Source organism: Hemiscyllium ocellatum, chromosome 30 (assembly GCF_020745735.1).
Source record: "Hemiscyllium ocellatum isolate sHemOce1 chromosome 30, sHemOce1.pat.X.cur, whole genome shotgun sequence".
In the NCBI taxonomy this organism is placed as follows: domain Eukaryota; kingdom Metazoa; phylum Chordata; class Chondrichthyes; order Orectolobiformes; family Hemiscylliidae; genus Hemiscyllium; species Hemiscyllium ocellatum.
The window spans coordinates 55,151,357-55,164,357 of record NC_083430.1 but is presented as its reverse complement, the minus strand read 5'-3'; the positions used below and the strand labels follow the sequence as shown (position 1 = coordinate 55,164,357).

At 41.9% G+C, this 13,001-nt stretch overlaps 1 protein-coding gene across 1 annotated transcript in view; it reads left to right on the top strand.

Moving 5' to 3' along the window:
- Positions 1–2,173: 2,173 nt before the first annotated feature.
- Positions 2,174–13,001, top strand: part of LOC132829841 (uncharacterized protein KIAA1522-like) — a 196,969-nt gene continuing 186,141 nt past the window's right edge. The window contains exon 1 of the mRNA XM_060847219.1: positions 2,174–2,982. Within this exon, the coding sequence (XP_060703202.1) occupies positions 2,811–2,982 (172 nt within the window). The 5' untranslated portion in view covers positions 2,174–2,810. The remainder of the gene's footprint in view (positions 2,983–13,001) is intronic.

The following is a 13,001-nucleotide window of genomic DNA, read 5'->3' as shown; positions in this document are numbered from 1 at the left end:
CTTGATCAGATGGGCCAATGGGATGAGAAGTGCCATATTTTGACTGAGCAAATTAGGACAGAATTTATATACTTAATGATAAGGTCCTGGGAGTGTTGCTGAACAAAGAGACCATGGAATGCAGGTTCATAGCTCCTTGAAAATATAGATACAGGTAAACAGGATAGTGAAGAATACATTTGGTGTGCTTGCCTTTATTGGTCAGTGCATTGAGTATAAGAATTAGGTGGTCATGTTGCGGCTGTACAGGACATTGGTTAGGTCACTTCTGGAATACTGCATCTAATTCTGGTCTCCCTGCTATATGAGTAATGTTGTTAAATTTGAAAGGATTCAGAAAAGATTTACAAAGATGTTGCCAGGGTTGCAGGGTTTGAGCAAGAGGGACAGGCTAAATAGGCTGGGGCTATTTTCCCTGGAGCATCAGAGGCTGAGAAGGCACCTGATAAAGGTTTACAAAATCATGAAGGCCATGGATAGGATAAATAGTCAAGGTCTTTTTCCCAGGGTGGAGGAGTCCAAAACTAGAGTGCATAGGTTTATAAAGTGAGAGGGTATGACTTAAAAAGAAACTCAGGAACAACATTTCACGCAGAGGGTGGGTATCTGTATGAAATGAGCTGCCAGCAGAAGTGGTGGAGGCTGGTGCAATTAAACATTTAAAAGGTATCAGGATGGGTACATGAATAGGAAGGGTTTAGTGGGATATGGGCCAAATGCTGGGAAATGGAACTAGATTTATTTAGGATGTCTGATCGACATGGGTTAAGGATCTGTTTCTCTGCTGTACAGCTCTCTGACTCTACAATTGACACTCACATCACTTAGTCTCTTTCTTTTTACATACCTGTACAAACTCTTGCTATCTATTCTAAGATTTCCAGTAGTTTCCTCTTACAAGTGTCAACAAGAGTTTTGATTTCTGAGTCTCTTCATGAGTGAATATTTTTAGTTAGCATTTTTTTGTTGGAGGATTTGACTGGTTAGATCACCACCAACTGATGTGAGTAGAAAGTAGGGTTAGACAGAGTATAAGCAGGTGGTTGATACAGTCCTGTCAGTTTTACAATTATCAGATATTGATGCAATAAAATTAAACAAAGTGCCGCAGAAATTCAGCAAGTCTGGCAGCATCTGTCAAGAGAGAAACTGAGGTAACATTTTGAGTCCAATGACTTATCTTTGAAACTGGGTGCAGGAAGTTAGCTTGGAAATCAGCCATGATCATATTGAATGGCAGTGGAACAAAGGCATAAAAAGCCTTTTCCAGTCCTAATGCTTCCACCAGGTGGTTCAGTCAATTTTCATGCTGGGAATAATCTTTAGGAATATTTGAAAGAGTCACTCCATATTTGATTTGCTCTCAGAATAACCTCCTGAAGTGGACTTTGCACAGATTGGCTTCAAACTGTGACCTGATGACTCAGATCATTTTCACATACACCAACTCAATCACTGTCCAGAAATCATCCGAGCCACTGACCACCTACAACTAACAGCAAAATGTTTCAACAATTCCAAACATTTTAGCCTCGGAGGATTTCAAAGAGCGATCTCCTAACGATCAGGTGCATCTTGCCTTGTTGGAACTGGAGCAGGCAGTGGAAACACAAAGAATCAACATTAAACCTGGTGCTGAACAAAACCCAAGTTAGTGACACTGTTATGAATTAAACAGAATCATTCAGAAATGATACTCAAAAATTCACACTGGAATTCTGGACTTCATCACTGGGTTCATATGATTGAACAGGTTATTGGAGTGTCATAGGACTTTAGACACAGTAGTTTAGCAGTAACAGCACAAAGGATTGACTTTGCATAGGTTACGAAATTAAAGAACTGTTTCTGCTCGTTATTCTTTGTGTTCATGTGACGACAGCAGTTCTGTTCAACAGGGCAAAGGTTAACTGTGCTGCTAAGGAGAAACTATTTAGGTTTGTAGCAGCCTTCTGCACAGAATTAACTCAATGTGGCACTCATCTCATTCCCAGTGTTACAATATTTCATTGCTAAAGTCTTGTGTGGTTTGGCAACTCCTACCTTTTATTGTCCTTTCTGTTCAAAGAAAGAGGGTGGGTAGATCTATAAAGGCTTGCAGTGGAGGAGTGTCAGATTGCATGGTAATATTCCTCAGTACTTCCCAGTGCAAGGAGTGGCTGACAGTCCGGGACTGGTTTGTTCGCCTCTGGAAGCTGTGGCGACCAGCAGAGGAACTTTCAGGACTCTCCTATATCTCCAGCCTGCAGCTACCCAGGAGAAAAAAGATGCAGTGAAATGGTGAATTCTCCAGATTTCTAATATTAACCGGCATTGACTGTCGCTTCAGGGTGGAGTTAAAGCCATGGTTCAATTTGCAGGATGATGCGGGATTAATGTGAGTCAGCCAGCCTGCACTGCCATTCCCTGCTCCGGGAGATGTGGGCCTGGTCTCTCCAGGTGTTATGACATTGCCTTGTTGAGAAGCTGCTGCAGATTGTGGCTGGGTCCTGGGCCATACTCTCTCTGTGTTTTACTGAAGGCAGCAGCAGCATGAGCTGTCAAGCAAGACAGGAATTGTGTAGCGACTGTTGAAATACTTTCTGGCTGAGAAAATGCTGCGTGGTTTCGCTGTGGTGCGGGATTGAAGTTAATGTTTCCAGAAAGCTCTTCGATGTGGAAACTGTTGGGAGTTACAGCTCGCCTTTAGTTTGGGAGAGAGTTACCGACAGCGAGTGAATCCCGTTCAGCGTCAACTCCAGCGGCTCAGGGATCGGGGACTGGGATCAAGGGGGCGGCTCCGGGAGCGTTGCGACCGTTCGGCCAGTCTGATGGATGACCCCTCGGAGTCAGAGGCGGCTATACAAAGGAAGAGAAAGTCCAAGCCGGGCTCTCTGCGGCGGGCTCTGAGCTGGCTCCGGCTGTCCGGGAGGAAGAAAAAGAAATCCAAGAGTGAGGGAGATAAAGCCGGAGCGAAGCTGAGAAGAGATTCCCAAAGTTCAGGTGAGCAGCGGAATCCCGTGTTTAGGGCAGGGCCCTGAGGGAGAGGCAAGACCACACTGACCCTCAGAGCCTGTGGGTGTGGGTGTGGGTGGGTGGGTGGGGAATGTGACCACCTGGAGTTGTCTCTGGCCCGGGATGTAGACTCAGAGCCCTGTGTAATCTGCTCTCCGGGCTCTCAGCTCCGTGACCTTGTTCAGGTACACCGTGTGATCCCGTCACTCTCCGGAAATGGTTCTATTTACAGATTTCTACAAATAACCCTTTCCTGTTTATTTGTCTGCACAAGCTGTCTCAAGGCAGAATTGGGTGAGAGTAGCAAATCATTTGAGGTGAAATAACTCACAGGTATCTGTGACCTAATGCCGAGCCCCAGGGTCAGAGCCAATGTGTTTTGGGCGTATGGAAGGAATCATTTCTCAAGTTTGTGTGATGTGTCCATCGGAATGTATTTAAACTAGCATCAGTGTGAAACAGCCCTGACAGGCGGATCTGATAATGACTGGACTTGACTTGGGATGTGATCTGACCTCGACATGACAACAGGGAAAAGGACCGTATCCAAAGCAACACATTTATCTGAATGTTGAAAGTGTGGTAGCTTTGATTAAAAACTGCAATTTTGACAAACTGAATCCATGGACTTTGCTGCATCACATCCGGTCACTGCTTTTGGGGGTAACACTGGGAAAGTGGACATTGGCAATGAACAGAGAAAAGCAACATCTAAAGGAAACTGATTTGATGAAACAAACATTGAGGAATAATGAGTGTAGTCAGACCATTTTCCACACTGCATGATTTCTGAATGCAGTCTGAGTTTGCAGATAACACCAAAATATGCTGGTGTAGTGGACAATGAGGAACATTATCTCAGAGTACAATGAGATCTTAATCAGATGGACCACTGGCTGAGGAATAATAGATGGAGTTTAATCTAGATAAGTGCAAGATGTTGCATTTTGATAAAACAAACCAGAGCAGGATTTAGACAGTTAATGCTAGAGTCTTGGGGAATGTTGTTCAATAAAGAAACCTAGGGATACAGGTACATTGTTCCTTGAAAGTGGAGTCACAGGTAGACATCATGACAAAGAAAGTGTTTGATATACTTGCCTACCTTGATCAGGGAATTGAGTATAGGAGTTGGGATGCCATGTTGAGGTTGTATAGTACATTGGTGAAGCCACTTTTGGAATACTGTGTACAATTCTGGTTGTCCTGCAATAAGAAGGATGTTATTAAACTGGGAAGGATGCGGACAAGATTTACAAGGATATTACTGAGACTGAAGGGTTTGAATAATAAGGAATGGCTGGATAGCCTGGGACCTTTTTCCCAGAGCATGGCAGACTGAGGGCTGACCTTATAAGGGTTTATAAAATCACAAGAGGCATAGATAAGGTGACTATCTAAGGCCTTTTCCCAAGAATAAGGGAGTCAAAAACTAGACAGCATAGTTTAGGTGAGAAAAGAAAGATTTAAAAGGAACCTTACTAATTTTTTCACACCGAGGATGGTGCACACATATAACACATTGCCAGAGGAAGTAGTAGAGGTAGGTGCAATTACAATATTTAAAAGACATTTGGACAGCTACATCAGTAGAAAAGGCTTAGGGGGATATGTGCCAAATGCAGGCAAATGGAAGTAATTACAGTTTAGGAAACCTGCTTGGCATGTACGAGTTGGACTGAAGGGCCTGTTTCTGTGCTGTATGACTCTATGTTGTGTACAAATAACCCACAGAAATACTGGCCAGTAACTGGCCAACCTGAACTAAGATGCTGGTTTGTCCATTTGATAATATTGTCACAAACTCCGAAATTGTGTCTATGAAGTTAATAGAATTTAAGTTAGTTTAGCAAAATGGAAAAATAGTGATCAAGAAATAGTGAAGCAACAGTCAGATAATTTTCCAATAGCAGCATGCCAGTAACCTGAGGGTATCATGTGAAATGGTGAAAGATGGCTTCAAGCGATATCCTCAAGTCAATAAGATTAATAACTGGAGAGCAGTAATGGTCATGTTTAATCTACATAGATTTTTTCTTCACCCTTCAAACGTACCACAGTTGCTGACATTGCCAAAAGGCATTTTGTAGTGAAATGTATTCCTACTTTGCATACACATTAGAAATGTTTATATTTTAGCAGCATCAGTGAAGCTTGTGCTGTAACGTGACTGAGCTTAAGCTGTTGTCAGTGGAAGGTTTGAATTTGCTTCCTTCTTGAACTGTGTTTTCAAGTTTCTCTGCAGGGGGTGTCGCTGGGGGAATGTATAAGATGCTGGTGGCTGTTGTTTGTTCAGTCACAGATTGTCTAAGCAGCAGGACAGACTAGGATGCTGAATCGTCTTCACAATATTAAAACAGCAAGTTCAGAATCATGGCCAACTTGATGTTACTAAACTGTGTCTGTCATGTAGTGAGACCTACATCAATGATAACCTGGAACTAAACCTTTTCTATGAAAACAATACTTGCATTTACATAGCACCTTTCATGACTTTCATATCAGTATCAGATTATTGAGCCTTCTCTGTATCTCCTCCAACGGTAGTATACATTCCTTAGATAAGGGGCCTAAAACTGTTCACAGTATTCCTGCTGTGATCTGACTATTGCCTTGTATAGTTTTAGCAATATCTCCATGCTGGATGTAGGTTTGTTTGCTGAGCTGGAAGGTGTGTTTTCAGATGTTTCGTTACCATACTAGGTAACATCTTCAGTGTGCCTCCGGATGAAGCACTGGTGGTTTTTTTTTAGATTAGATTACTTACAGTGTGGAAACAGGCCCTTCGGCCCAACAAGTCCACACCGACCCACCGAAGCGCAACCCACCCATACCCCTACATTTACCCCTTATCTAACACTACGGGAATTTTAGCATGGCCAATTTACCTGACCCGCACATCTTTGGACTGTGGGAGGAAAACGGAGCACCCGGAGGAAACCCACGCAGACACGGGGAGAATGTGCAAACTCCACACAGTCAGTCGCCTGAGGCAGGAATTGAACCCGGGTCTCAGGTGCTGTGAGGCAGCAGTGCTAACCACTGCCACCGTGCTGCCCACAAAGTGTAGCTCGCTTTCTATTTACATGTTTGGGATTCCATTTCCTCTGGTGATATAAATTCCTATAGTGATATCTTTCCTGTTCTTTTTGTCAGGGGTGACAAATGGGATCCGAGTCAATATGTTTATTAATAATGTTCTGGCTGGAATGCCATGCTTCGAGGAATTCTCGTGCGTGTCTTTGTTTGGCTTGTCCTAGGGTGGATGTGTTGTCCCAGTCAAAGTGATGTCCTTCCTCATCTGTATGTAAGCATACTAGTGAGAGTGGGTCATGTCTTTTTGTGGCCAGTTGATGTTCATGTATCCTACTGGCTAGTTTTCTGCCTGTTTGTCCAGTGTAGTGTTTGTTACAGTTCATGCACAGTATTTCGTAAATGACGTTAGTTTTGCTTGTTGTCTATATAGAGTCTTTCAAGTTCATTAGGTGCTGTTTTAGTGTGTTGGTGGGTTTGTGGGCTACCATGATGCCAAGGAGTCTGGCAGTCATTTCCAAGATGTCTTTGGTATAGGTGAGAGTGGCTAGGGTTTCTGGACATGTTTTGTCTGCTTGTTTGGGTTTGTTGCTGAGAAATTGGTGTTCTGTGTTCAGTGGGTACCCGTTCTTTTTTAACACACTGTATAGGTGATTTTCCTCTGCTCTGCGTAGTTCCTCTGTGCTGCAGTGTGGTGTGGCTCCTTGAAATAATGTTCTAATGCAACTTCACTTGTGACTGTTGGCATGATTGCTTCTGTAGTTCAATATTTGGTCCATATGTGTTGTTTTCCTATAGATGCTAGTTTGAAGTTCCCCACTGGTATTCCCTCTACTGCGGCATGCCTGAAAACAAACCCTCCAGTTCAGTGAACAAACATAAATCCAGAACCTCAACCTGAGCTACAAATCTTCTCAAAACTTACTAATACCTACCTGCTTTTATTCTTGAGTCACCTCAAAATATTCATGGTATTTGGGTGCTAGCTTTTTGTGATTCCATAAGACCACTTAAGAAATAAGAAACAGGAACAGAAGGCAATGGCTTAGTGATGTTATTGCTGCACTGTTAATTCAGAGACCCAGATAATGAATTTGAATTGAATAAAAAAGAAAAATAAATTGGAATTAAGAGTCTAATGATGACCATAAATCCATTGTTGATTGTTGGAAACTGCCATCTGGTTCACCAATGTCCTTTAGGGGAGGAATCTGCCATCCTTACCTGGTCTGGCCGACATGTGATTCCAGATCCACAGGAAAGTGGTTGGCTCTTAACTGCCCTCTCGGCAATTAAGTGTGGACAATTAATGCAGCCCAGCCAGTATCCCCTCATCCCTTTAAATAATAAATTTTTAATAAGTAGGAATAGACCGTTTGGCCCCCTGAGCTTGCTCCGCCATTCAATCAGATCATGACTGATCCCTCACATCCATCATCCTGCCCTTTCATTGGAACCCTTGATTCCTTACATGATCAGAATCTATCTACCTCCGCTTTAAAAATACACAAGGACTCTGCTCCCACAGCTTTTTGGAGTTCCAAAGATTCTCAACCCTCTGAGAAAAGAAATTTCTCCTCATCTCAGTCTTGAATTGGTGTACCTTTATTCTGAGACTATGCCCTCTAGTTTTAGACTCTCCCATTAGAGGTTATATCCCCTCAGCATTTAGCCTATCAAGTCCCTTAACAATCTGTTATGTTTCAAAGAGATCACCTCTCATTCTTATAATCTCGAGTAGAGTCTCAATCTATTAAACCTTTGCTCATAAGATATCTATGCACATTGGGGATCATCCTACTGAACTTTCTCTGAACTACCTCCAATGAAATAAAATATTTTCTTAAATAAGAGAATTAAAAATAGCTCATATTACTCCAGTTGAGATCTCTCCAGCACCTTGTACAGTTATAGCAAGAACTTCCTACACGTGGTGTATGAGGACTTCTCAGTCCGCCTGCTCTGTAGCTCTCTGCAGTCTTCCTCGATTTAAAGGTCATTCTGCTATGGAAGGACATGGTTGAATTGGAGACGGTTCAGAAAGAATTTATCAGGATGTTGCTGGGACTGGAGGAGTTGAATTATAAGGAGAGGTTGGATAGGCTGGGACTTTTTTCACTGGAATGTAGGAAGTTAGAGGTATCCCTATTGACGTTTATAAAATCATAAGGGACATTGATAAAGTGATTAGCAAAGGCCTTTTCCCTAGGGTGAGAGAGTTCAAAACTAGGGGGCATATTTTTAAGATGAAAGGAGAAAGATTTAAAAGGGACCTGAGGGGCATATTTTTCACACACAGGATGGTTTGTTTGTGGAATGAACTGCCAGAGGACGTGGTACAGTTACATTTTAAAAGACATTTGGATAGGTACATGAATGGAAAAGTTAGAGGGATATGGGCCAAACACAAGTGGGACAAGTTTAGTTTGGGAAATGTGTTTGGTGTGGATGAATTGGATTGAAAAGTCTGTTTACATGCTGTACCACTCTATAAAAATATTCTACTCTTCTAATCTTCCTGCCAAAGTGCACTAATCACCCCCTGAGAAAAAGGACAGGAAATTACATCACCACAGGAAATGCTGCCACCACAGGAAATGACATAATCAAACCAAGGAAACCTAAGCACATACATAAAAGTGGGCCATGCCACCACTGCTTCATCCAGAGGCTCCTTGTTGATGTTACCTAGAATGGTGACAAAACGTCTGAAAATGAACCTTCCAGCTCAGTGAGCAAACCTACATCCAGAGCCTCAACCTGAGCTACACATCTTCTCAAAACTAGCTCCACTGACCCGTCTATATTCCTGTGCAGATTCTTTGTGTCATTTTCACCATTTGCCTTCCCACCCATTTGCAAATGTTGCTGTAGTGCATTCACTTTCCTCATCCAAGTCATTAATAGACATTGTAAATAATTATGGTCCCAACATTGATTCCTGTGGCACACCATAAGTTATATGGTGCCATCCTGAAAATGCCCCCTTATCTCAACTCTCTGTGTTGTATCAGTTGCCCAATCCTCTATCCAGGCTAATGTAGTACTCTTAGTATTCCTTAGTATTAAGCTGTATTCCTAATGAATGGCTTTTGCAGTCTATTTTACTGCTCCTCGGATGCTGTCTGAACTGCTGTGCTTTTTCAGCACCACTAATCAAGAACACTACTCTTAGTAAGCAGCCCAATGTGTGGTATATTATCAAACACCCTCTGAAAATCCAAATAGATTACATCCACTGCATCCCCTATATCTATCCTGCTTGTCACCTCCTCAAAGAATCCCAGTAAATTTGTCAGGCCTGATATTTTCATCATGAAGCCATGTTCTTTCTGCTTGATCATAGTATTTATTTTAAAATGCTCTGCTGTTGCATTTTTTATAATAAACTCAACAGTTTCCTAATAACAGATGTTAAGCCAACTGGCCTATAGTCACCATATTTTGGTCTCATCTTTTACATAAAAGTGTTACTTTGGTGGTTTTCCAATTCTCTGGCACTTTCCAGAATCAAAGGGTTCCTGGCAAATTACTATCAGTGCACACACTATCTCTTTTAGCGATTTCCTTTAATATTCTCGGATGTATCCCATCAGATCCAGGATACCTAGCAGTCTTTAACCCCATTAGTTTCCCAAGTGGTTTTCTCTAGTGATAGTTATTATATTTATTTTCTTTTTTCCTTTTGATGAGATTAGATTAGATTAGATTCCCTACAGTATGAAAAAAGGCCCTTCGGTCCAAGAAGTTCACACTGACCCTCCGAAGAGTAACCCTGCCAGAACCATTCCCCTACCCTATATTTGCCCCTGACCAATGCACCTAGCATTATGGGCAATTTAGCATGTTCAATTCACCTGAACTGCAAATCTTTGGATTGTGGGAGGAAACTGGAGCACCTGGAGGAAACCCATGCAGTCACAGGGAGAATGTGCAAACTCCGTGCAGACAGTTGCCCGACGCGGGGATTGAACCTGGGTTCCTGGTGCTGTGAGGCAGCAGTGATAACCACTGAGCCACCATGCTGCCCCAAATCTTGCGATTTTCCAATTACCTTGTCCAAGTTCCCATTGAACACTATTTACCATCAACCCAATACAGACGTGGGGATTTTGACATAGGGAGATGAGAATGTGGATTGAAGATGAAGTTGACATTGGACTAAGATCAGCAATGAAGACCAGGCTTAAAAATCAGACACTCCAGATGGGACTTGAAACCACAATCCCCTGGCTTCAGAGGCTGGTGCCTTATCTATTTGTTTCTAGAATCTTTAGTAATTTTGGAATTCTATTGCAAATATTGATGTAAAGTACTTATTCAACTCGTCTGCCATTTCCTATTATTATTTCCCACCCTCATTCTTCAGGAGCCTGTGTTCACTTTGACGTCTCACTTCCTTTTTAATATCTGTTTTGATATTACTCACTTTCCCTGTGTCTAGTCTGTCCAGCCCTATTACAGTTTTCTGCATTTCAATCGGAACCCCTCTCATTCTTCTAAACTAGTAAATACAAGTCCAATCAAACCAATCTTTATTCTTAGGATGGTCCTGCCATCTGGTATTGGCCTAGCCATCCTCCACTGCACTGCTTCTATGGCAGGTATACCCTTTCTTAGGTATGGAGTCCAAAATGGCACACAATACTCCAGGTTTGGTCTCATCAAGACCCTATAGAATTGCAGTAGGACACCCCTATGTCTGAACCCAAACCTTACTTGTTTGCCCCACCTTCCTGACTACTTCAATTGACTGATGTAAAAGGACCTCTGAGAACCTTTTGTACATTCACACTTCCCAATGTCCCTCCATTTAAAATATATTCTGTCTTTGTGTTCAGATTGATATGTATCTGTTTGATTTATGTAATTTCACTGTACATAGGTGGAGGAAAATTAGAAAATATGATTTTTTACAAATTCAAAGCAGATCGTGGTTCCATAAGTATACTTTATTTTCATTTTCCAAGCTCCAAAATATAAATTCAATATCAGGAATGTATTGTGTGTTGTACATCAAAAAAGTTGGTCAGTGTCAAAAACATAGAAGTACAATAAGGACATGAAAGGGTTAAACTATACTGATCTGCTGTTACTCCAGGAAGTTTGAGCAAAATAAATCTGATTCCAATATTGTGCTCACGGTGACACAGACTATCTGAAATGAAACCAGTTTTCTGATCCCATGACACATTAGCCAGCTGTGCCATTTCAGTAAACATCACGCTGAATTTTTGAGCATACACCATTATAGAACAGAATGCATGATTAATAACATCCCATTGCTGAATCAAGTCAATTGGACAATTGGAGCAGTTTAGTTGAACATGTTTTGAATTGGTTTCCCCATTTTGAGCTCCTTGATTTTTTAATCAGTTTGGTTTGTGTCAGCAATGTATGCTTTATATTCTGGCATCTATTATTTTCTTAATAAGTTTTCCACCGTAGTTATATATTTCCAAAACAGTTATGAATCCAAGGTTGTCAAATGTTCGACAGGTGTTGGTTCCACCTCACTACCTCAGTAGCCATTCTTCATGTCTGAGACTTTTCAATTGGATATTGGATTGTGAAGTTCATTGATGCTGAGTTGGAACATCACACTTGCCCATTTAGAGGGGGATTTCTGCATAGATTGGTAGTCAGAGCCCTATTCATTGCCCATTCCTTTTCCCCAGTGTGTGTTAACACCATGGATCATAGTAACAAACTGAGAAAGTAGCAACCAAGAAAAACTGTTTTCTTGGTCTGGATGATTCAGCTGTTTATGAGAAAAATAATCTATTTATCATATACTTACTTATAATATACTCTGGCCAGCTAACTGGCTCATAGGATCTGTATCAAGTCTTTGATGCACTTTAAATTTTGAGCACGATGGCTCAGTGGTCATCGCAGCACCAGGGATCCGGGTTTGATTCCAGCCTCGGGCGACTGTTAGTGTGGAGTTTGCACCCTCTCCCCATAATAGCTTGGGTTTTCTCCACATGCTCCAGTTTCCTCCCTCTGTACAAAGATGTACAGGTTAGGTGAATTGGTCATGCTAAATTGCCCATCATGTTCAGGGATTTGTAGGTTAGGTACATTAGACAGGAGTAAATATAAAGAAATAGGATAGGGGAATGGGTCTGGGTGGGATACTCTTTGTTGGGTTGGTATGGACTTGTTGGGCCGGAGGGCCTGTTTCCGCACTTTAGGGATTCTGTGATTCTGTTTTGTTCTGTATGTTCTGAAGATCAGTCTCAAGCTGAGTTACAGTTCTGGCTGGCTTCAGTACTTCACCAATGTGAAGCTCACACCATTCTGACTAGGAATTACATTGCTGTTCCTTCATCAGTATTGGGTCAAAAACCATTAACTCCTTCTCTAATAGCACTGCCAGTCTATCACTGTCTATGGAGACTGCAGCAGGTAAAGAAACTAACTTAATACTACTCCCCCAAGGGGTAATGAGGGATGAGCAGTAAATGCTGGCCTAGCCAGCACACCTCACATGGCAGGGATGAAGAAGGAAATGAGTCTATTTGATTGATATTGACTTGCTGTTTATACAGTGGCGATATCAGCACAGAGTTCCAATCCTGAACTTCCTGTCATCCTCTTGTGTCTCAGGGTTTTGCTGAGCCAGTGGGTGAGAATTGCAGATTGATAAATTTTCAGTTCCAAACTTTTTTGCCGAGTGGTATTGGTTAAGTTTGCTTCATTCAGAGAGAACAGGGCTCTTCCTCATTTGTACGGTTCAGTTCATCATGCTTTACCAGATTAGCCATCAGTAAAGCCTTTGATGTTATTTAAACAAATTCCTGTGGATGAAAACACTACCCACTGTGATGTATTTCAGACATAAGCATCATCAGGTGACTCCCTTCATGCTCGCTGGATTGTCTAGTCTAATCTCCTTTTTTAACTTGTACCTGACTTGAATCAGCTAGTTATCTATAATCCAGTCTTCATGTTGCTGTAGTGATTATCAA